The sequence below is a fragment of the Scyliorhinus torazame genome, chromosome 4 (assembly GCF_047496885.1).
Source record: "Scyliorhinus torazame isolate Kashiwa2021f chromosome 4, sScyTor2.1, whole genome shotgun sequence".
NCBI lineage: Eukaryota > Metazoa > Chordata > Chondrichthyes > Carcharhiniformes > Scyliorhinidae > Scyliorhinus > Scyliorhinus torazame.
Window position 1 is genome coordinate 60097258 of NC_092710.1, and position 23928 is coordinate 60121185.

The following is a 23928-nucleotide window of genomic DNA, read 5'->3' on the forward strand; positions in this document are numbered from 1 at the left end:
GACCTCCTTCAGCACTGTAGATTCTATGAACTAAAGGAAATTAGTATTAGTAGAGAAATGGAGTTAGCGAAATTGATGGGATTGAAGGCTGAAAAATCACCAGAGCCTAATAATCTACATCCGAGTATTTAAGGAATTGGCCCTAGAAATAGTGGATCCACTGATAGTCATCTTCCAAGATTCTAAAGACTCTGGAACTGTTCCTACAGATTGCAGAGCAGCTAATGGAACTCCAGTATTTAAACAGGGATGCGGAGAGAAAACACAGAATTATAGTTGAATCAGACTGACGTCGAAGGTGGGGAAATACTAGAGTCCAATCTCAAAAAATGTAATGGTAGGTGCAGATCGCTATATGGATGTTTACTGTGCTGTAGTTTAACTGGATCACTGCACTTTCAAACTTGTTGCTCCAACTGTGCTATAGTTTAACTGGATCACTGCACTTTCAAACTTGTTGCTCCAACTGTGCTATAGTTTAACTGGATCACTGCACTTTCAAACTTGTTGCTCCAACTGTGCTATAGTTTAACTGGATCACTGCACTTTCAAACTTGTTACTCCTTGAGCAAGAGGTGAATTTGCCATGCACCTGTTTGTCGACACTCTTCAGTATGTGTAGTTCCAGCTGCTCAGAAATTAAACGCTTCAGAGGTGCAAATACAGGAATACCAATGAACCCATTGTACAGTAAACACATTATTCACCATCTGCGTTTCCCTTAGTCTCAGAAACCTCTCCATTTGGACATGCTCCCTGGCCTGGGTCACCACCGGCAGTTGTTTTTGGTCCCTATTAGGTGGTGGGTTTCATCTCAGCTAAACAGTCTGGTGACCCTGTTGCTGGGCCTCTGATGTCACAATGGGAGATGACACTCACTCAGTTTGAAACTGGGAAATAGCCAATTGGATTTCAATCTGGAGTCCCGCCCATTAAAACGGTAGCACAGTGGTTAGCACTGTTGCTTCACAGTCCCAGGTTCGATTCCCAGCTTGGGACACTGTCTGTGTGGAGTCTGCACGTTCATCCCGGTGTCTGCGTGGGTTTCCTCCGGGCGCTCCGGTTTCCTCCCACAAGTCCCAAAAGACGTGCTTCATAGGTGAATTGAACATTCTGAATTCTCCCTCAGTGTACCCGAACAGGCGCCGGAGTGTGGCGACTAGGGGCTTTCCACAGTACCTTCATTGCAGTGTTAATGTAAGCCTACTTGTGACATGAATAAAGATTTTTTTTTGAAATATTTTTATTCTCCTTTTTCACATTTTCTCCCAAATTTACACCCACCAACAATAAACAATAATCAGTAACAAATATGTCAATCGCCCAAATCAATAACAACGATCCCATCCTCCCACCAAACCCCAAACATTAGCCCGCATGTTCACACAAACAAATGACAAGAAGGAATCAGGAATCACCCATAGTCACCATTAACACACACAGCCCCCCTCCCTGCAGCCCTCCCACCCATCCCCCCCAACTAATGTTCGATGTTATCCAGTTCTTGAAAGTGCATAATGAATAATGCCCATGAATTGTAGAACCCCTCCATCCTTCCCCTCAGTTCAAACTTAACCTTCTCAAGGCTCAAGAATTGCAACAGGTCCCCCCGCCACGCCAGGGCACAGGGTGGAGAGGCTGCTCTCCAACCCATCAGGATCCGCCTTCGGGCGATCAACAAGGCGAAGGCTACAACATCTGCCTCCGCACCCGCTATGAATAAAGATTATTATTATAATTACTATTATTAAAAGGGAGGCACAGGAAATCAGTCAGAAATATTCACATAATGAGATCAATAGTGCTCATCAATCAAAATGTTCAGACAAATACACTCAGTCCTGGTCTGAAATCTTGAAGTGACTCTAGCTGCTCCTTTTCATTGGGACTGAATGAATTTTGCCTCAGCCTGAAACAGATTAAGCAGAAAATAAACAACTTGAACAACAGTGTAATTAACGGAGACTGAGGTTAATATTTGAATAATACTTACCATAATATTGCCAGAATTCCACTGAGATTTTATTTATATTAAACATTAAGAAAACCACTCACCACATCTCCTCTAGAGTCCTGCAGGTCTTTAAGAGGTGGCACAATGCGGGGACAGATTGGTCTGTAAAAAAGTTTGATCCCAGGTACATAACTTTCAGCGATTGGTTTGTACTGAGAGCAGAGACCAGGTCCTCAATACAGGAATCTGTGAGACCAACACCCCACAGACTAGGGAAGAGAGAGGAATAACAGGAATCAGGGTAAATCCAGTATTTATTAATAACACTATATCAATGGCATTAATAATTTACCACATTTATTGATAACAATATTATACAGGGATTAGTAATAATACTAGCACTGATACTAATAAAAATACGATGCTTATTCATAATATTTCCACTGATATTACTAATTTATTAACACACAAACACAAATAATAATGATTAATAACAATCCCTGACACTGATAATTTATTGTGTTAATTAATAATATTGCCACTGATACTAATAATGTGAACCATTTATTAATAACATTGTTACTGAAACAAATAACAATGTACTGTATTTATTAGTCACACTGTCATTAATATGATTAATAATGTACAATGCTTATTAATAACACTTTATAATCTACAGTATTTATTATGTGGAAATACAGAAAATAGTAGGTCATTCAACCCTTCGAGACTGTTCTACCATTCAATATGATTATGGCGAATCCTTTATCTCAAGGCCACACTCCAGTGCTCTCCCCATTCCTCTCGACACCTTACGGCCGGGATTCTCCGACCCCGCGCCGGGTCAGAGAATCCCCGGGGGGACGCAAGAATCATGCCCCGACGACGGCTTCCTGATACCCCCCTCAGATTCTCGGGCGCCCGCGGGATTCTCGTCGCGCCAGTCGTGGGCCGTTGAAAGTGGCCCCCATGGCCATTCTCTGGGCCCCGACGGGCCGAGTAGCTGGAAAGTTCGTCCGAGTCCCGCCGGCGTGGGTTACTCAGGTCCCACACGGCGGGACCAGGAAGGTGAGTCTGCAGAGGCCGTCTTGGAAGGAGGGGTGGGGGGATCCGACCGCAGGGGCGGCCCACGGTGGCCTGGCCCGCGATCGGAGCCTACCGATCGGCGGGCGGGCTGGTTCCGTGGGGGCCTATGTTCCTCCGCGCCGGGCCCCTGTAGGGCTCCGGCATAGTGCCCGGGGGCCGGCGTGGAGACAGGAGCCCCCGTGCATGCGCAGAATCACGCTGGCCGTAGCGCGCATGCGCGAACTCATGCTGGCCGTTCTGCGCTGGCTGGAGCTGCGGGGACCACCGGTGCTGACCGCGCCCTAGGAAGGCGAGCATTCCCCATTATCGGGGACCATTGATGCCGGAGTGGTTGGCACCGCTTTTCACGCCGGCGTGGGGACATAGCCCCATTATTGGAGAATCCTGCCCATAGAGTCTAGAATTCTATCTATTTCCTTTTTAAATTTATTCAGTAACTTGGCTTTGACAAACTTTTGTGGACAAAGAATCATAGAGGTTTCCAGAACACAAAAAAAGAGACCGTCGGCCCATCATGACCGCCAGCCATCAAGTATCGATCTATTCTAAGGCCATTTTCATGCACTTGGTCTTTAGCCTTGTAATAACAATCTTTATTGTCACAAGCAGGCTTACATTAACACTGCAATGAAGTTACTGTGAAAAGCCCCTAGTCGCCGCATTCTGGCACCTGTTCGGGTACACAGAGGGAGAATTCAGAATTCTCAGCTGGGACGGGACTTGAACCCGCGCTGCTGGCCTTGTTCTGCATTACAAATCAGCTGTCTAGCCTACTGAGCTAAACCACATGTAAAGTTCTTATTTCCTCATTGCAACTTACTGTTCCAACTATTTTTGTGTTGTCTGCAAATTTGGCTATAGATCTGTCTATCCATGTCATTTTTATAGATTGTAAATAGCTTGGGCCCTAGGATCGACCCCTGTGGCACCCCAAGAGTTACATCTTGCCATCCAGAGAAAGACCTATTCATCCCGACTCTCTGCTTCGGTCTGTCAGCCAGTCTCATAAATTACCCCCACTCTCATGTGATGTAACCTTGCGAATTAAGCTTCTGTGCGGCACCTTATCAAACACCTTCCGCATAGAGATTCCGCTGCCACCAGATGGCGCACCGCCGAGAAATGCAGGACTCTGTGGCTGGAGAATCCCGCCATTAATCATCGATTGTTGTAATATTCCAATTGGTTCGCCAATATCCTTGAGGGAAGATATTCGGCTGTCCTTACCTGGTCTAAATGTAATACTCGACTCTTAACTGTTCCCTGATATAGCCTAGAGAGCCATTCAATTCAAGAGTGTGAACAATATTACTGTGCTGGATTCTCCATTCCCCAGCCACATGTTTCGCTGGCGGAGGAATTCTCTCCTCCCACCCCTCGTCAATGGGGCCGGAATTCTCCGGCCATTAGGATTCTCTTTTCCCGCTGGCAGCATAGCCTCCGCCTGCAGGTTTCCCGGCACCATGTGGTGGTTTCAATGGAAAATCCCACTGATAAGCATCGAGAGAAGAGACTCAACAAACAAAGAACAAAGAAAAGTACAGCACAGGAACTGGCCCTTCGGCCCTCCAAGCCCGTGCCGACCATGCTGCCCGACTAAACTACAATCTTCTACACTTCCTGGGTCCGTATCCTTCTATTCCCATCCTATTCATGTATTTGTCAAGATGCCCCTTAAATGTCACTATCGTCCCTGCTTCCACCACCACCTCCAGTAGCGAGTTCCAGGCACCCACTACCCTCTGTGTAAAAAACCTGCCTCGTACATCTACTCTAAACCTTGCCCCTCGCACCTTAAACCTATGGCCCCTAGTAATTGACCCCTCTACCCTGGGGAAAAGCCTCTGACTATCCACTCTTCCTATGCCCCTCATAATTTTGTAGACCTCTATCAGGTCGCCCCTCAACCTTAGTCGTTCCAGTGAGAACAAACCGAGTTTATTCAATCGCTCCTCATAGCTAATTCCCTCCATACCAGGCAACATTCTGGTAAATATCTTCTGCACCCTCTCTAAAGCCTCCACATCCTTCTGGTCGTGTGGCGACCAGAATTGAACACTATACTCCAAGTGTGGCCTAACTAAGGTTCTATACAGCTGCAACATGACTTGCCAATTCTTATACTCAATGCCCCGGCCAATGAAGGCAAGCATGCCGTATGCCTTCTTGACTACCTTCTCCACCTGTGTTGCCCCTTTCAGTGACCTGTGGACCTGTACACCTAGATCTCTCTGACTTTCAATACTCTTGAGGGTTCTACCATTCACTGTATATTCCCTACCTGCATTAGACATTCCAAAATGCATTACCTCACATTTGTATCCTGAGAGTGATTGGCACACCGCCAAGAAATACGCAGCTGGGCAAACGGAGAATACCACTCAGGATTTCCCATTGAAGCCACCCCACCGGGAAACCCATGGGCAGGGGTGAGCTGCCAGCAGGAACAGTAAAGGCCGACTGCTGGAGAATTCTAGCCCCAATTAAGTGCATAATTTATTAAATAGACTGTTAATTACACCAGTAGTTATGTAGTGTTTATTAACAACACTCTTGCTGATAATAACATACAGTGCCAGACACCCAGTTATTCTAAACACATTCTCACACACTCTGGTACTTACTCCAATTTCTGTATTTTACAGTTAGGGTTCCTCAGAGCTGTAGACAGGAGTTTCACTCCTTCATCTCCCAGTTCATTATAATCCAGGATTAGAATGATCAGTGATTGGTTTGTAGTGAGAGCGGAGGCGAGATCCTTAATGCACAAATCTGTGAGATTGTTTTCATAGAGTCTGAAGGTCGGAGAGAGAGAAATGTCAAGGATCAGAGAAAATCTTCACTTTATTATTATACGAAGAATAATATTTAGTATAAATATAATCTGTTTGTCTCGTACTTACTCCAGTTTCTGTATTTTACAGTCCGGATTCCTCAGAGCTGCAGACAATAGTTTCACTCCTGAATCTCCCAGATCATTGTTCCCTAGTCTAAACACAGACAGAGTGCAAGAAACAAACTGAATCAAACACCAATGATATCTCTCCAATATGAACAAAAAGAGAGAGAAATCTCAGGAAGCTAATTAACTGATTTACCTAAAACGGACAACAAATTCTATTCTGTCAAACTCTCCATATACCCTGGGCGAGTACACAGTCAATTCTAGCCCCATGCGCCCCATGTGCCCTGGGGTCTTAATACAAGTGAATTAACCAATAATTTTTATAAAAATACCTTAGGCCTTTGGCCCTTGGCTGCCCAATAATTACAGTCACCAGGTTTGTAAATGTAAACACAATTCCTGCTACTTTTTCACAAGGACTATCGTGCAAAATGCAGTAAATACAACTGGTTAACGGCAAGCTAATACCTACAACCCACTTGAACTGTCCCACCCTCTATCCACACACACAAGACAGACAAACACAGGGATGAAAAGGGGTAAAAAAATAATAAGGATGAAGGTCAAAAGATAAGCAGCAGAATTCTCCGTTGGCAGGATTCTTTGGTCCGCTGGCAGCCCACGTGTTTTCCGATGGCGTGGGGTGGCCACAATGGGAAACTCCGTCGGCTGGCTGTGGGCACGGAGAATCCCGCTGCTGGTGGGGCTGTGCCGTGGTGGAAAACGCGGCTGGCTGACCGGAGAATCCCGCTCAAGTGCCGAATAATAATAATAATCGCTTATTGTCACAAGTTGGCTTGAATGAAGTTACTGTGAAAAGCCCCTAGTCGTCACATTCCAGCGCCTGTTCAGGGAGGCCGATACAGGAATTGAACCTGTGCTGCTGCCTTGTTCTGCATTACAAGCCAGCTGTTTAGCCCACTGTCCTAAATCAGCCCCTTTATATAGGCCTTTATACAGCCTTTGTTTTATATTGTGATTCTTCAACACACTTTCTTCACAGCAAGCCTGCTGATTAAAGTCTTTGGTCTGCAGCCTGTAATGGTCTTCTTGGTAGTTTCATTCATTCAGTGTCCCTGTAGTTTAGAAAATGCAGCACTCACAGGCAACAGACCTTCTGATAAAACCCATTGCTTTTCAACTTTACTTTCAGTTCAAGATTCCCATTCAGGCCTCTATCTTTCTGCCTCTGCCTTTCAGGAGAGTATGTTGGTTGGTTCTGGAATCTGCCTGTACATAGATTCATCCAGGCTCCCTGCCAGTTTGGAAACACAGCCTTTCTGGAGACAAATGGAGCGGAGAGGATAGCAGATCTTCCTCAGGACTGCCTGGAGTCAAACTGAATCCAAAATGCAACCTCGGGACTCTGAAAACAGCCCAGTGAAACAGGATCCAATCATCACCAGTTACTTGGCAGAACACAGTCTTTTGGGTGGTGGCCATTCGCCATTCGGCAATCAATCAAACCGAGACCCCAATCATCTCTCTGCCACTGGTCAATCTCCAGTTTCAACCAGCACAGCCTTTTGGATTCTTCTGTTTGAATTAAAGGTACAGTCCGCTTACAGGTTGCTTGCTTTAAAGTCACAGGTCCATTAATCATCCGTGGATCAAAATGTTAACGGCAAAAATAAAAGAAAGAGGAAGGAAGGGAATAAAGAGGGAACAATATAGCCAGTTTAAAAAAAAATCAGACAAGAATGTAACAGGTTCACAGGGCGGTGATTGGTGAGAATTAGTCTATCGTTTGTCTCGCTAAGCTGGACTAAGCTAACGGATGTTGAACAATGCTTCCCCTAAGCAGCAGCTCAGCAATGGTGCGCAAGCACAGACTGCTATTTTGCGTTAGCAGGAGACACTGAAAAGATGAAGGATAAATAAATAGTCTTCGCATTTGATGCAAACAGGAACATCGTTGGTGAGTATTACAGAATTTTATTTTGTCTCTCTTGGCTTTGCAACTGATTGAAAGAATATGTGGTAAAATATATCTATTACATTATAAAATTAATTCCTCAATGACAGAAACCAATTTAATTCAACATATTTACAAGTAATAATGTCAAAACTACTTAACTTTATTCAGAAAAGTGAAACAAATAAATAAAAAGGTGCGAGATGGCAGGGTAGCCTCTGCCTGCAGCATCTCGGGTGACTTGGGCTGAATTTCGCTGCTATGTAGCAAGCGTGTTGATGGGAGCAGAAGTACGAGCTGCTTTCACATGGTCAGCGATCAATCTGGTGGCACGATCTTCCTGCACTCACACGTCTGTCCAGTATGCAGGCCCCCCTCCAGCCCTCAAGCAGCCAGAGGACTGCTGCAAAGGTCGTGTCAAGCCATGATACAGCACAGGTCACAGAGCAGCAAGGTCAGAAGTGTAGGAACATAGCAGCAGGAGCAGGTCATTTGGCCCCTTCAGCCCCACCTGAGGGGGAAACGACAAAGCGAGGCTTTGGGTGACGGGCTGGGTGGGCCGGGTGTTCCGCTCGGGTGTTGATAGTCGGGCCCGGGGGAGGTAGGGATACTGGTGGGTAAGAGGGTGAGGTCCCAGATGGAGAAGGTGGGTGGCTGACCATAAGTAACGGGTGCTTTGGAGGGGAGGTTGGTGGGCATACACGCCCCGAATTGGGATGACGTAGGATAGATGTTGGCTACCATACCAAATGTGGATACGCATCAGTTACTACTGGGGGGGGTTCTTGAATACAGTGTTGGATCCGAAGGTGGATAGGTACAAGCCACTTTCGCTGACGTCCTCGGGGGAGGGGGGCGGCGAAGATGTTGGCTGCTTTTATTTTTTTATTCAACAGTCTGATCAGGGGTTCTCTATCTAATAGTCCTCTCTTAATCCTTCCTGTCTTAGCTTATTTAGTTCGACAATCCATTGTCTTTGTTGATCGAAGCTCTCGAAGGTTGGCCATCATGTTGAGTCGACCAAGATTCCAGGCCTCTCATCCTCCACTGTTCCAACATCGTCCTTGGAGCACAATTATTTTGTTCTTCCTATGTGCCGATCCTTCGGTTCAGGTAATAGTCCGATCTGGGGCTGGTTTAGCTCAGTGGGCTAGACAGCTGGTTTGTGATGCAGAAGAAGGCCAGCAGTGCGGGTTCAATTCGCGGACCAGCTTACCCGAACAGGCGCCGGAATGTGGCGACTAGGGGCTTTTCACAGTAACTTCATTGCAGTGTTCAGGTAAGCTTTTATGAGGGAGATGGGAGGGGCAGACAAGTGGAGGCTTCTGCACCTGCAGGATGGGCAGTACTCATTCTTTTTGCCAGTGCACAATATGTATTTAAGGATTGGTCATTTTTTTTGTTATGGGGAAGGTCCTGTTGGCCGAGGCGAGGAAGGCAAAATCTTCGGCGATTGCTATCTCTGACCATGCTCCACATTGGGTAGATGTGGCCCTGGAGAAGGGGCCAGCTCAGAGGCCTGCATGGAGGTTGGACGTGGGGTCGTTGATGGACCCAGATTTCTGCACCAAACTGGGAAAGGTGACTGAGGATGACGTAGGATTCAGTAGGGACTGGGAGGGTTCACCATCAGTTGTGTGGGAAGCATTGAAGGCAGAGGTGAGGGGCGAGGTCATCTTGTTTAAGGCGAGAGAGGAGCGACAGCGGTTGGTGGAGGAGATTTTGGAGGTGGGTGGAAGGTATGATCCGACTCTATACCGCCTGATGAGGAGGAAGGAGCTAGAGGCAAGGGTTGACCTTGTGTCCACGGGAAAGGCAGTTCGGTAGTTGAAGCAGGCGAGGGGGGGGGGCCATGTACAAGTAGTGGGGAGAAGGTCAGCCACTTGTTGGCAGGCCAGCTCCGCCAGCAGATGGCTGGAAGATTGTTAGGGTCCGGGATAGGAAATAGTTGCTGGTGGTGGCACCGGAGCAGGTGAACAAGGCATTTGAGGAACTCTATAAATATTTGTATAAGTCAGAGTCTCCGGCGGATGAGTCGGCAATGAGGGAGTTTTTGGTGTTTTGAAGTGTCCCAAAGTAGGAGAGGAAGAGAAGGCAGGATTGGAGGAGCCAGTGGGGGTGGAAGAAGTGCAGGTAGCGATCGGGAAAATGCAGTAGTTAAGGCACCGGGGCCTGGTGGTACCCCGGTAGAGTTTTATAAAAACATTTATGGATAAGTTGGCGCTGTTGTTGGTGGAGATGTTTGAGGGCGCAGAGGGTAAGGGAGCCCTGCCAGAAACAATGGGACAGGCATCCATTTCATTGTCGCTCAAGAAGGACAAGGGGCTGGATTCTCCGGCGGTGGGATCCTCCGCAAGAGGTCGGGGCTGCGGGCGCTGGCAACAGCGCTGCTCCCGTTTGCCTCAGGGATGTTCTCGGGGTGGTGGCCACGCTGAAATTATGGAGGAAATTCCGAAAGCACTTTAGGTTGGGGGCGGGGTCGAAGTTGGTGCCGACCCGAGGGAACCGCTGGTTCGAGCCAAGGAGAAGGGTCTCAGGTACATGCAGATGCGGGACTTTGTGAAAAAGGCGTCCCCACCTTTCCTGTGGCACTGACCTCCTCGTGTAGGGGGGGGGTTGTTGTCGGTGATGGGGTTGGGGGGGAGGGAGTTTCGCCTCGGCGATCTCTGGGAGGATTCTGGATGAGGATAAGGCATCTCCGGAGGGGGTGAAGGCTACGTCGGAGAAGGGGCTGGGGATAGCGCTGGAAGAGGGGTTGTGGTGTGAGGTGCTGCCGAGGGTGAATTCCTCAACCTCATATGCAAGGCTGGGGTTGATGCAGCTGAAGGTAGTACACAGAGCGCAGCTGACTAAGTTGAAGTTGAGCCAAGCATTTGAGGGGGTGCATCCCCGTCCATGAATTTCCTGGCGGTGTGGGCAAATTCTGTGACTGATTAGAACTCTACAGTTATGCCCCTAGCTGCGATTGCAGGATGCCATGTGGAAGGATACCAATTGGATGACCACTGTGCCCACTACCCACTAATTGGCCGTTTTCTCTGAAATCATGTTGCGCACATTACGCTATATGGTGCACGTTTGGGTCCTGGAATTGGTCCCAAAGATGGGGTCCCAACCGCGAAAAGAGTCCAGGCCATAATGTGAGGTACTCACAATTCATGCAGCAATAAAGTTACCTCAATTCCTGGCATTTGTGAAGCGTGGATCTCAGCCGCTGGAGCCCTTCACACTGAATGCAGCAGTTGCTGAGATTGAGTTCTTTTATTGTAGCACAGAGACCAATGGTATGAGACAGGACTGCACAGTCAATCGGGGTCAGTCGCATTTGACTAAATGTAAGTGTTTCCACAGATCCCACTGTCTTCTGAGCCAGTGTTTTATTCTGAGACTCAAATAGGTAGTGGAATGTGTTCAGAAGTTTCCTTTTACCAGATTCACTCTCTGTGTTTCCGATCTGTCCTTCAACCTTCTCCTTCACCCAGTCAATCACTCGACAGGTTGTTTGGTGAAGAAATTGACCCAGAAACTTCTCCAGGGGCCAAGCTGCCTGTGGGGAGGAGAGACCAGCAACAAAACGGAGAAATATCTCAAATCGTCCATCTTCCTCGCTGTGGGCTTCACTGAGGAGTTTCCCGATATCCCCAGGATCTGGTGTTAGGAATTGTCCGAGTGCAGCTACAAACTCTTGGATGGTGAGGTGTGGGAATGTGTAAACCACACTCTGGACAGAGTCATCTCTCTCCAAAAGTTCCATCAGGAACCCAGACAGGAACTGGGAAGGTTGCAGATTGTACTTGATCAGATCTCCATTTCTAAACACAATCTTCTTCTTGGAGACTCCTGTGAAGGCCATCTCACCAAGCTTCAGTAACACATCATGGAGGTTTTCAATCTCCCGGCCATGGTTTTTCAGGATGTTGTAAACATAGTAGGAATATAGTTGGGTGATGGTCTTGGGAACTTGCTGCTGTTTCCTGCCTCTTTGTGTAAAGAAGGGACCCAGTGACAGACCGAGGATCCAGCAGTAGGAAGGGTTGTAGCACATGGTGTACAGGATCTCGTTCTCCTCCACATGTTTGAAAACAGCTTCTGCCACCGTCTGATCTTCAAAAAACTTGTTGAAATATTCCTTCCGTTCATCACCAACAAATCCCAGGATTTCTGCCCAGACACTGATCTCAGCCTTTTCCAATAAATGTAATGCAGTGGGGCGGCTGGTCACTAGCACTGAACATCCTGGGAGCAGCTTGTGCTGTATTAAACTGTACACAATGTCAGACACTTCACACCAGCATTCGGGATCTGTGCACGTGGACTGAGGTTCTATATTTCTCCGATTGTCAGCAAAATCAATCCTGTCATTGAATTCATCCAAACCATCGAATATAAACAGCAGTCCCTCTGGATTCTTCCAGAGCTCTCCCAGAACATTCCCAAAGTAAGGATAGAAAAACAGTATCAGATTCCTCAGGTTTATTCTACAGTTAATACTGTTCAAATCCCGGAATTTGAAACTGAAAACAAATTGAAAGTGTGGGTATATTTTCCCAGTGGCCCAGTCATAAACAATCTTTTGTACCATTGTTGTTTTTCCAATTCCCGGGACTCCACTCACTGCGGCAGAATTCCCAGATTTGGATTTTCTCTGGGAAAAGCTGCTCTGGAACAACTGATCAGGTCGGATTTTTTCCAGTTCTCTCCGCAGATGTTTCTCTCTCCACTCTTCATGGTCTCGGCCTCTTGCCAGCAGTTCATGTTCGACAAGTGTCCGATCTCGAATAGTAGAAATGATCGTTAGCTCAGCGTATCGATCAACCAGCTGGAAAATCTTAACCTTCTCCTTTATCAGGATAGTGTTCACTCTCAATGTTTCAGTTTGTACCCGGAGTGTCTCCTTGTGTTTCCGCTGAACATCTTCAATTAGAACATAAAGTGTTAATGTTACTGACATGAGAAAAAAGCTTCACAATAACATTACATTGTTCACTAAAATGGTGCAAGATTTAGTTCAAAGTTTCAATACATTTCAAAGTTGCAATTACAATTTAGCAATGCAAACCTTGCTCGAACATGAACAGTGATCTAAAAGGTTTCACATCTTCATTTGATTCTAGTATTCACTGAACATGGATAATTCTATGAGTGATATTTTCGCTCTGATGGCTAAAATTAACAGATTGCGAGACCTCTGGTGACGGGGATGTGCTGAGCAGATGCAGGAAAGCTGGCTGTCCTCCTCGAAACTCGAGAGTGTACACTTTTAGCCCCAAATTAGGCAGCAAAACCAGGGAACAAAAACCCCCATCCTCCCCCAATACCACCACAACGAACAGGATATGCCTGTTCAACAATTTTAGGAGCCAAAAGGCCAGCAGAATCAGTAAAAGCCTGGATGAAGAATGAGGCCATGTAGAAGACGGGTGGCGATGAGGAATCGGTCGCACCCAAACAGGATGGGCCACCAGGGCATATCCGGGCTATCCCCCAATAAACTAATGGATGGACCTCCGAACACAGGAGCTCCAATTGCACAGAGATGCCATCAAATTAGAAATGATGACGACGGTGAAGGCAGTGGTCGCCCCTTCTAAGCAGAGCTGGAAAAGGGGGAGCGGCCACTGTTGACACGCGAGGTGACAACCAGGGAGCTGGAGAAGGCTGCAACCAATCAGAGCGACTGGATCGCCTCAATGGAGATGGAGATAGCAAGGTTGGTGGTGACACAAGGGACGTCAAGCGAAAGGTCGAGGACCAGGAGTATCGGTCATGCAGTCAAAACCTCCTCATTGTGACCTTCAGGAGGGTACTGAGGGCAAGAATCGTACGCAGTATGTGGCCCAGACACTGGGAAAGCTGGTTCGGGGCGAAAGCTTCCCTGAGCCCCTGGAAGTTGACAAAGCCCACAGTCGACAGGTCATTCCGGCCAAAGCGGCCGCGGGCCATCATTACGAAACTGCATCGGTGCCAAGAAAGACCAGGAAACGATCATGAATTGGGTAAGGCACACACGGTCCTGTAAGTGGGAGGGACTCTCAATCCATGTGTACCAGGACACTGGGGGAGACCGAGCCAAGCGCCGGGCTGAATTCAAACGTAGCCGAGGTGACCCAAGACAAGGGCAATGTGCGATTTGGGATGCTCTACCCGGCCAAGCTCTGGGTAACCTCCCAAGGTAAGAAGCTCTACTTCACTGCACCAGCACAAACAGACGATGCCGTGAGCAAACACGGGCTGGGAAGGCTGTGACACCAGCAATGAACTTGAACTCTTGTTTCCTCTGTTTAAAAAGAAGGGACTAATTGCTCAGGATTGATCTGCCTTGTCTTCAGTCTGACTATGAGTCTCGGGAAGGAGGGGGTGAGAGTGGTAAGGTACAGAAAGGGGTGAGGAGAGGGAAAGAGGCGGTGAGAAATGTAAAAAGTAGGGGAAGGTAAAGATCACACTGGGCAGGCACCACACTAGCTGGTAGCACAGGACGCAATCTCCGGCAGAATAAGGGGAGAAAACTAGATGAGGGGGGAAAGTAGGGGATAAAACAGGGGCGGGGGGGAGGCAAGGCCTGCAGGGGCGAGGAGGCAGACAGGCCCAGGGAGAAGTCGAAGGGTGTGGGGAGGGAGGGTTGGGTAGAACGTTGGTCATGACAGGTCACACATGGTGATAACGGAAACAATGGCACCACAAACAGCCATCTTGGAGAGCCCCCAAACAAAGAGATCCTGCCAGGTGTGTACGGGGTTTCACAATGCCTTAGGATCCTGCCAGGTGTGTACATGGTTTCACAGTGTATCAGGATCCTGCCAGGTGTGTAGGGGTTTCACAGTGTATCAGGATCCTGCCAGGTGTGTACGGGGGTTCACAGTGTATCAGGATCCTGCCAGGTGTGTACAGGGTTTCACAGTGTATCAGGATACTGCCAGGTGTGTACGGGGTTTCACAGTGCATCAGGATCCTGCCAGGTGAGTACAGGGTTTACAGTGTATCAGGATCCTGCCAGGTGTGTACAGGGTTTCACAGTGTATCAGGATCCTGCCAGATGTGTACGGGGTTTCACAGTGTATCAGGATCCTGCCAGATGTGTACGGGGTTTCACAGTGTATCAGGATCCTGCCAGGTGTGTACGGGTTTCCACAGTGTATCAGGATCCTGCCAGATGTGTACAGGGTTTCTGTGTATCAGGATCCTGCCAGGTGTGTACGGGGTTCCACAGTGTATCAGGATCCTGCCAGGTGTGTACAGGGTTTCAGTGTATCAGGATCCTGCCAGGTGTGTACAGGGTTTCACAGTGTATCAGGATCCTGCCAGGTGTGTACAGGGTTTCACAGTGTATCCGGATTTTGCCAGGTGTGTACGGGGTTTCACAGTGTATCAGGATCCTGCCAGGTGTGTACGGGGTTTGACAGTGTATCAGGATCCTGCCAGGTGTGTACAGGGTTTACTGTGGATCAGGATCCTGCCAGGTGTGTACAGGGTTTCACAGTGTATCAGGATCCTGCCAGATGTGTGCGGGGTTTCACAGTGTATCAGGATCCTGCCAGGTGTGTACGGGGTTTCACAGTGTATCAGGATCCTGCCAGGTGTGTACAGGGTTTCACAGTGTATCAGGATCCTGCCAGGTGTGTACAGGGTTTCATTGTATCAGGATCCTGCCAGGTGTGTACAGGGTTCCACAGTGTATCAGGATCCTGCCAGGTGTGTACAGGGATTCAGTGTATCAGGAACCTGCAGGTGTGTACAGGGTTTCACAGTGTATCAGGATCCTGCCAGGTGTGTACGGGGTTTCACAGTGTATCAGGATCCTGCCAGGAGTGTACGGGATTTCACAGTGTATCAGGATCTTGCCAGGTGAGTACAGGGTTTCACAGTGTATCAGGATCCTGCCAGGTGTGTACAGGGTTTCATTGTATCAGGATCCTGCCAGGTGTGTACAGGGTTCCACAGTGTATCAGGATCCTGCCAGGTGTGTACGGGGTTTCACAGTGTATCAGGATCCTGCCAGGAGTGTACGGGGTTTCACAGTGTATCAGGATCCTGCCAGGTGTGTACAGGGTTTCACAGTGTATCAGGATCCTGCCAGGTGTGTACAGGGTTTCATTGTATCAGGATCCTGCCAGGTGTGTACAGGGTTCCACAGTGTATCAGGATCCTGCCAGGTGTGTACAGGGATTCAGTATATCAGGAACCTGCCAGGTGTGTACAGGGTTTCACAGTGTATCAGGATCCTGCCAGGTGTGTACGGGGTTTCACAGTGTATCAGGATCCTGCCAGGTGTGTACGGGATTTCACAGTGTATCAGGATCCTGCCAGGTGTGTACAGGGTTTCACAGTGTATCAGGATCCTGCCAGGTGTGTTCAGGGTTCCACAGTGTATCAGGATCCTGCCAGGTGTGTACAGGGTTTCAGTGTATCAGGATCTTGCCAGGTGTGTACCGGGTTCCACAGTGTATCAGGATCCTGCCAGGTGTGTAAAGGGATTCAGTGTATCAGGATCCTGCCAGATGTGTGCAGGGTTTCACAGTGTATCAGGATCCTGCCAGGTGTGTACGGGGTTTCACAGTGTATCAGGATCCTGCCAGGTGTGTACGGGGTTTCACAGTGTATCAGGATCCTGCCAGGTGTGTACGGTGTTTCACAGTGTATCAGGATCCTGCCAGGTGTGTACGTGGTTTCACACTGTATCAGGATCCTGCCAGGTGTGTACGAGGTTTCACAGTGTATCAGGATCCTGCCAGGTGTGTACGGGGTTTCACAGAGTATCAGGATCCTGCCAGGTGTGTACGGGGTTCCACAGTGTATCAGGATCCTGCCAGGTGTGTACAGGGTTTCAGTTTATCAGGATCCTGCCAGGTGTGTATGGGGTTCCACAGTGTATCTGGATCTTGCCAGGTGTGTACGGGGTTTCACAGTGTATCAGGATCCTGCCAGATGTGTACGGGGTTTCATAGTGCATTAGGATCCTGCCAGGTCTGTACAGGGTTTCACAGTGTATCAGGATCCTGCCAGGTGTGTACGGGGTTTCACAGTGTATCAGGATCCTGCCAGGTGTGTACGGGGTTTCACAGTGCATCAGGATCCTGCCAGGTGTGTGCAGGGTTTACAGTGTATCAGGATCCTGCCAGGTGTGTACAGGGTTTCACAGTGTATCAGGTTCCTGCCAGATGTGTACGGGGTTTCACAGTGTATCAGGATCCTGCCAGGTGTGTACGGGGTTCCACAGTGTATCAGGATCCTGCCAGGTGTGTACAGCGATTCAGTGTATCAGGATCCTGCCAGGTGTGTACAGGGTTTCACAGTGTATCAGGATCCTGCCAGGTGTGTACGGGGTTTCACAGTGTATCAGCATCCTGCCAGGTGTGTACAGGGGTTTCACAGTGTATCAGGATCCTGCCAGGTGTGTACAGGGTTTCACAGTGTATCAGCATCCTGCCAGGCGTGTACAGGGTTTACAGAGTATCAGGATTCTGCCAGGTGTGTCCGTGGTTTCACAGTGTATCAGGATCCTGCCAGGTGTGTACGGGGTTTCACAGTGTATCAGCATCCTGCCAGGTGTGTACGGGGTTTCAGTGTATCAGCATCCTGCCAGGTGTGTACGGGGTTTCACAGTGTATCAGGATCCTGCCAGGTGTGTACGGGGTTTCACAGTGTATCAGGATCCTGCCAGGTGTGTACGGGGTTTCACAGTGTATCAGGATCCTGCCAGGTGTGTACAGGGGTTTCACAGTGTATCAGGATCCTGCCAGGTGTGTACAGGGTTTCACAGTGCATCAGCATCCTGCCAGGCGTGTACAGGGTTTACAGAGTATCAGGATTCTGCCAGGTGTGTCCATGGTTTCACAGTGTATCAGGATCCTGCCAGGTGTGTACGTGGTTTCACAGTGTATCAGGATCCTGCCAGGTGTGTACGTGGTTTCACAGTGTATCAGGGTCCTGCCAGGTGTGTACAGGGTTTCAGTGTATCAGGATCCTGCCACGTGTGTACAGGGTTTCACAGTGTATCAGGATCCTGCCAGGTGTGTACAGGGTTCCACAGTGTATCAGGATCCTGCCAGGTGTGTACAGACTTTCAGTGTATCAGGATACTGCCAGGTGTGTACGGGGTTCCACAGTGTATCAGGATTCTGCCAGGTGTGGACATGGTTTCACAGTGTATCAGGATCCTGCCCGGTGTGTATGGGGTTTCAGTGTATCAGCATTCTGCCAGGTGTGTACAGGGTTTACAGTGTATAAGGATCCTGCCAGGTGTGTACGGGGTTTCACAGTGTATCAGGATCCTGCCAGGTGTGTACGGGGTTTCACAGTGCATCAGGATCCTGCCAGGTGTGTACGGGGTTTCACAGTGTATCAGGATCCTGCCAGGTGTGTACGGGGTTTCACAGTGTATCAGGATCCTGCCGGGTGTGTACAGGGTTTCACAGTGTACCAGGATCCTGCAAGGTGTGTACAGTGTTTCACAGTGTATGAGGATCCTGCCAGGTGTGTACGGGGTTTCACAGTGTATCAGGATCCTGCCAGGTGTGTACGGGGTTTCACAGTGCATCAGGATCCTGCCAGGTGTGTGCAGGGTTTACAGTGTATCAGGATCCTGCCAGGTGTGTACGGGGTTTCACAGTGTACCAGGATCCTGCAAGGTGTGTACAGGGTTTCACAGTGTATGAGGATCCTGCCAGGTGTGTACAGGGTTTCACAGTGTATCAGGTTCCTGCCAGATGTGTATGGGGTTTCACAGTGTATCAGGATCCTGCCAGGTGTGTACGGGGTTTCACAGTGTATCAGGATCCTGCCACGTGTGTACAGGGTTTCAGTGTATCAGGAGCCTGCCAGGTGTGTACGGGGTTCCACAGTGTATCAGGATCCTGCCAGGTGTGTACAGCGATTCAGTGTATCAGGATCCTGCCAGGTGTGTACAGGGTTTCACAGTGTATCAGCATCCTGCCAGGTGTGTACAGCGATTCAGTGTATCAGGATCCTGCCAGGTGTGTACAGGGTTTCACAGTGTATCAGGATCCTGCCAGGTGTGTACGGGGTTTCACAGTGTATCAGGATCCTGCCGGGTGTGTACGGGGTTTCACAGTGTATCAGCATCCTGCCAGGCGTCTACAGGGTTTACAGAGTATCAGGATTCTGCCAGGTGTGTACGTGGTTTCACAGTGTATCAGGATCCTGCCAGGTGTGTGCGTGGTTTCACAGTGTATCAGGATCCTGCCAGGTGTGAAAGTGGTTTCACAGTGTATCAGGATCCTGCCAGGTGTGTACAGGGTTTCAGTGTATCAGGATCCTGCCAGGTGTGTACAGGGTTTCACAGTGTATCAGGATCCTGCCAGGTGTGTACAGGGTTCCACAGTGTATCAGGATCCTGCCAGGTGTGTACAGGGTTTCAGTGTATCAGGATACTGCCAGGTGTGTACGGGGTTCCACAGTGTATCAGGATTCTGCCAGGTGTGGACATGGTTTCACAGTGTATCAGGATCCTGCCCGGTGTGTATGGGGTTTCAATGTATCAGCATTCTGCCTGGTGTGTACAGGGTTTACAGTGTATCAGGATCCTGCCAGGTGTGTACGGGGTTTCACAGTGTATCAGGATCCTGCCAGGTGTGTACGGGGTTTCACAGTGCATCAGGATCCTGCCAGGTGTGTACGGGGGTTCACAGTGTATCAGGATCCTGCCAGGTGTGTACGGGGTTTCACAGTGTATCAGGATCCTGCCAGGTGTGTACGGGGTTTCACAGTGTACCAGGATCCTGCCAGGTGTGTACAGGGTTTCACAGTGTATCAGGATCCTGCCAGGTGTGGACATGGTTTCACAGTGTATCAGGATCCTGCCAGGTGTGTACAGGGTTTCACTGTGTATCAGGATCCTGCCAGGTGTGTACGGGGTTTCACAGTGTATCAGGGTCCTGCCAGGTGTGGACATGGTTTCACACTGTATCAGGATCCTGCCAGGTGTGTACGGGGTTTCACAGTGTATCAGGATTCTGCCAGGTGTGTACAGGGTTTCACAGTGTATCAGGATCCTGCCAGGTGTGTACGGGGTTTCACAGTGTATCAGGATCCTGCCAGGTGTGTACAGGGTTTCACAGTGTATCAGGTTCCTGCCAGATGTGTATGGGGTTTCACAGTGTATCAGGATCCTGCCAGGTGTGTACGGGGTTTCACAGTGTATCAGGATCCTGCCACGTGTGTACAGGGTTTCAGTGTATCAGGAGCCTGCCAGGTGTGTACGGGGTTCCACAGTGTATCAGGATCCTGCCAGGTGTGTACAGCGATTCAGTGTATCAGGATCCTGCCAGGTGTGTACAGGGTTTCACAGTGTATCAGGATCCTGCCAGGTGTGTACGGGGTTTCACAGTGTATCAGCATCCTGCCAGGTGTGTACAGCGATTCAGTGTATCAGGATCCTGCCAGGTGTGTACAGGGTTTCACAGTGTATCAGGATCCTGCCAGGTGTGTACGGGGTTTCACAGTGTATCAGGATCCTGCCGGGTGTGTACGGGGTTTCACAGTGTATCAGCATCCTGCCAGGCGTCTACAGGGTTTACAGAGTATCAGGATCCTGCCAGGTGTGTACAGGGTTTCACAGTTTATCAGGTTCCTGCCAGATGTGTACGGGGTTTCACAGTGTATCAGGATCCTGCCAGGTGTGTACGGGGTTCCACAGTGTATCAGGATCCTGCCAGGTGTGTACGGGGTTTCACAGTGTATCAGGATCCTGCCAGGTGTGTACGGGGTTTCACAGTGCATCAGGATCCTGCCAGGTGTGTGCAGGGTTTACAGTGTATCAGGATCCTGCCAGGTGTGTACAGGGTTTCACAGTGTATCAGGTTCCTGCCAGATGTGTACGGGGTTTCACAGTGTATCAGGATCCTGCCAGGTGTGTACGGGGTTCCACAGTGTATCAGGATCCTGCCAGGTGTGTACAGCGATTCAGTGTATCAGGATCCTGCCAGGTGTGTACAGGGTTTCACAGTGTATCAGGATCCTGCCAGGTGTGTACGGGGTTTCACAGTGTATCAGCATCCTGCCAGGTGTGTACAGGGTTTCACAGTGTATCAGGATCCTGCCAGGTGTGTACAGGGTTTCACAGTGTATCAGCATCCTGCCAGGCGTGTACAGGGTTTACAGAGTATCAGGATTCTGCCAGGTGTGTCCGTGGTTTCACAGTGTATCAGGATCCTGCCAGGTGTGTACGGGGTTTCACAGTGTGTCAGCATCCTGCCAGGTGTGTACGGGGTTTCAGTGTATCAGCATCCTGCCAGGTGTGTACGGGGTTTCACAGTGTATCAGGATCCTGCCAGGTGTGTACAGGGTTTCACAGTGTATCAGGATCCTGCCAGGTGTGTACGGGGTTTCACAGTGTATCAGGATCCTGCCAGGTGTGTACGGGGTTTCACAGTGTATCAGGATCCTGCCAGGTGTGTACAGGGGTTTCACAGTGTATCAGGATCCTGCCAGGTGTGTACAGGGTTTCACAGTGTATCAGCATCCTGCCAGGCGTGTACAGGGTTTACAGAGTATCAGGATTCTGCCAGGTGTGTCCATGGTTTCACAGTGTATCAGGATCCTGCCAGGTGTGTACGTGGTTTCACAGTGTATCAGGATCCTGCCAGGTGTGTACGTGGTTTCACAGTGTATCAGGGTCCTGCCAGGTGTGTACAGGGTTTCAGTGTATCAGGATCCTGCCAGGTGTGTACAGGGTTTCACAGTGTATCAGGATCCTGCCAGGTGTGTACAGGGTTCCACAGTGTATCAGGATCCTGCCAGGTGTGTACAGACTTTCAGTGTATCAGGATACTGCCAGGTGTGTACGGGGTTCCTCAGTGTATCAGGATTCTGCCAGGTGTGGACATGGTTTCACAGTGTATCAGGATCCTGCCAGGTGTGTACAGGGTTTCACAGTGTATCAGCATCCTGCCAGGCGTGTACAGGGTTTACAGAGTATCAGGATTCTGCCAGGTGTGTCCGTGGTTTCACAGTGTATCAGGATCCTGCCAGGTGTGTACGGGGTTTCACAGTGTGTCAGCATCCTGCCAGGTGTGTACGGGGTTTCAGTGTATCAGCATCCTGCCAGGTGTGTACGGGGTTTCACAGTGTATCAGGATCCTGCCAGGTGTGTACAGGGTTTCACAGTGTATCAGGATCCTGCCAGGTGTGTACGGGGTTTCACAGTGTATCAGGATCCTGCCAGGTGTGTACGGGGTTTCACAGTGTATCAGGATCCTGCCAGGTGTGTACAGGGGTTTCACAGTGTATCAGGATCCTGCCAGGTGTGTACAGGGTTTCACAGTGTATCAGCATCCTGCCAGGCGTGTACAGGGTTTACAGAGTATCAGGATTCTGCCAGGTGTGTCCATGGTTTCACAGTGTATCAGGATCCTGCCAGGTGTGTACGTGGTTTCACAGTGTATCAGGATCCTGCCAGGTGTGTACGTGGTTTCACAGTGTATCAGGGTCCTGCCAGGTGTGTACAGGGTTTCAGTGTATCAGGATCCTGCCAGGTGTGTACAGGGTTTCACAGTGTATCAGGATCCTGCCAGGTGTGTACAGGGTTCCACAGTGTATCAGGATCCTGCCAGGTGTGTACAGACTTTCAGTGTATCAGGATACTGCCAGGTGTGTACGGGGTTCCTCAGTGTATCAGGATTCTGCCAGGTGTGGACATGGTTTCACAGTGTATCAGGATCCTGCCCGGTGTGTATGGGGTTTCAGTGTATCAGCATTCTGCCAGGTGTGTACAGGGTTTACAGTGTATCAGGATCCTGCCAGGTGTGTACGGGGTTTCACAGTGTATCAGGATCCTGCCAGGTGTGTACGGGGTTTCACAGTGCATCAGGATCCTGCCAGGTGTGTACGGGGTTTCACAGTGTATCAGGATCCTGCCAGGTGTGTACGGGGTTTCACAGTGTATCAGGATCCTGCCAGGTGTGTACGGGGTTTCACAGTGTACCAGGATCCTGCAAGGTGTGTACAGGGTTTCACAGTGTATGAGGATCCTGCCAGGTGTGTACGGGGTTTCACAGTGTATCAGGATCCTGCCAGGTGTGTACGGGGTTTCACAGTGCATCAGGATCCTGCCAGGTGTGTGCAGGGTTTACAGTGTATCAGGATCCTGCCAGGTGTGTACGGGGTTTCACAGTGTACCAGGATCCTGCAAGGTGTGTACAGGGTTTCACAGTGTATGAGGATCCTGCCAGGTGTGTACAGGGTTTCACAGTGTATCAGGTTCCTGCCAGATGTGTATGGGGTTTCACAGTGTATCAGGATCCTGCCAGGTGTGTACGGGGTTTCACAGTGTATCAGGATCCTGCCACGTGTGTACAGGGTTTCAGTGTATCAGGAGCCTGCCAGGTGTGTACGGGGTTCCACAGTGTATCAGGATCCTGCCAGGTGTGTACAGCGATTCAGTGTATCAGGATCCTGCCAGGTGTGTACAGGGTTTCACAGTGTATCAGGATCCTGCCAGGTGTGTACGGGGTTTCACAGTGTATCAGCATCCTGCCAGGTGTGTACAGCGATTCAGTGTATCAGGATCCTGCCAGGTGTGTACAGGGTTTCACAGTGTATCAGGATCCTGCCAGGTGTGTACGGGGTTTCACAGTGTATCAGGATCCTGCCGGGTGTGTACGGGGTTTCACAGTGTATCAGCATCCTGCCAGGCGTCTACAGGGTTTACAGAGTATCATGATTCTGCCAGGTGTGTACGTGGTTTCACAGTGTATCAGGATCCTGCCAGGTGTGTGCGTGGTTTCACAGTGTATCAGGATCCTGCCAGGTGTGTAAGTGGTTTCACAGTGTATCAGGATCCTGCCAGGTGTGTACAGGGTTTCAGTGTATCAGGATCCTGCCAGGTGTGTACAGGGTTTCACAGTGTATCAGGATCCTGCCAGGTGTGTACAGGGTTCCACAGTGTATCAGGATCCTGCCAGGTGTGTACAGGGTTTCAGTGTATCAGGATACTGCCAGGCGTGTACGGGGTTCCACAGTGTATCAGGATTCTGCCAGGTGTGGACATGGTTTCACAGTGTATCAGGATCCTGCCCGGTGTGTATGGGGTTTCAGTGTATCAGCATTCTGCCT

At 49.4% G+C, this 23928-nt stretch overlaps 1 protein-coding gene across 1 annotated transcript in view; it reads right to left on the reverse strand.

Moving 5' to 3' along the window:
* Nucleotides 1–1501: 1501 nt before the first annotated feature.
* LOC140410249 (NACHT, LRR and PYD domains-containing protein 3-like) overlaps nt 1502–23928 on the reverse strand; it is a 68237-nt gene continuing 45810 nt past the window's right edge. The window contains exons 7-11 of the mRNA XM_072498213.1: nt 11037–12774; nt 5944–6030; nt 5665–5835; nt 2056–2223; nt 1502–1909 (exon numbers count right to left, since the gene is read on the reverse strand). Of these exons, the coding sequence (XP_072354314.1) occupies nt 1822–1909; nt 2056–2223; nt 5665–5835; nt 5944–6030; nt 11037–12774 (2252 nt within the window). The 3' untranslated portion in view covers nt 1502–1821. The remainder of the gene's footprint in view (nt 1910–2055; nt 2224–5664; nt 5836–5943; nt 6031–11036; nt 12775–23928) is intronic.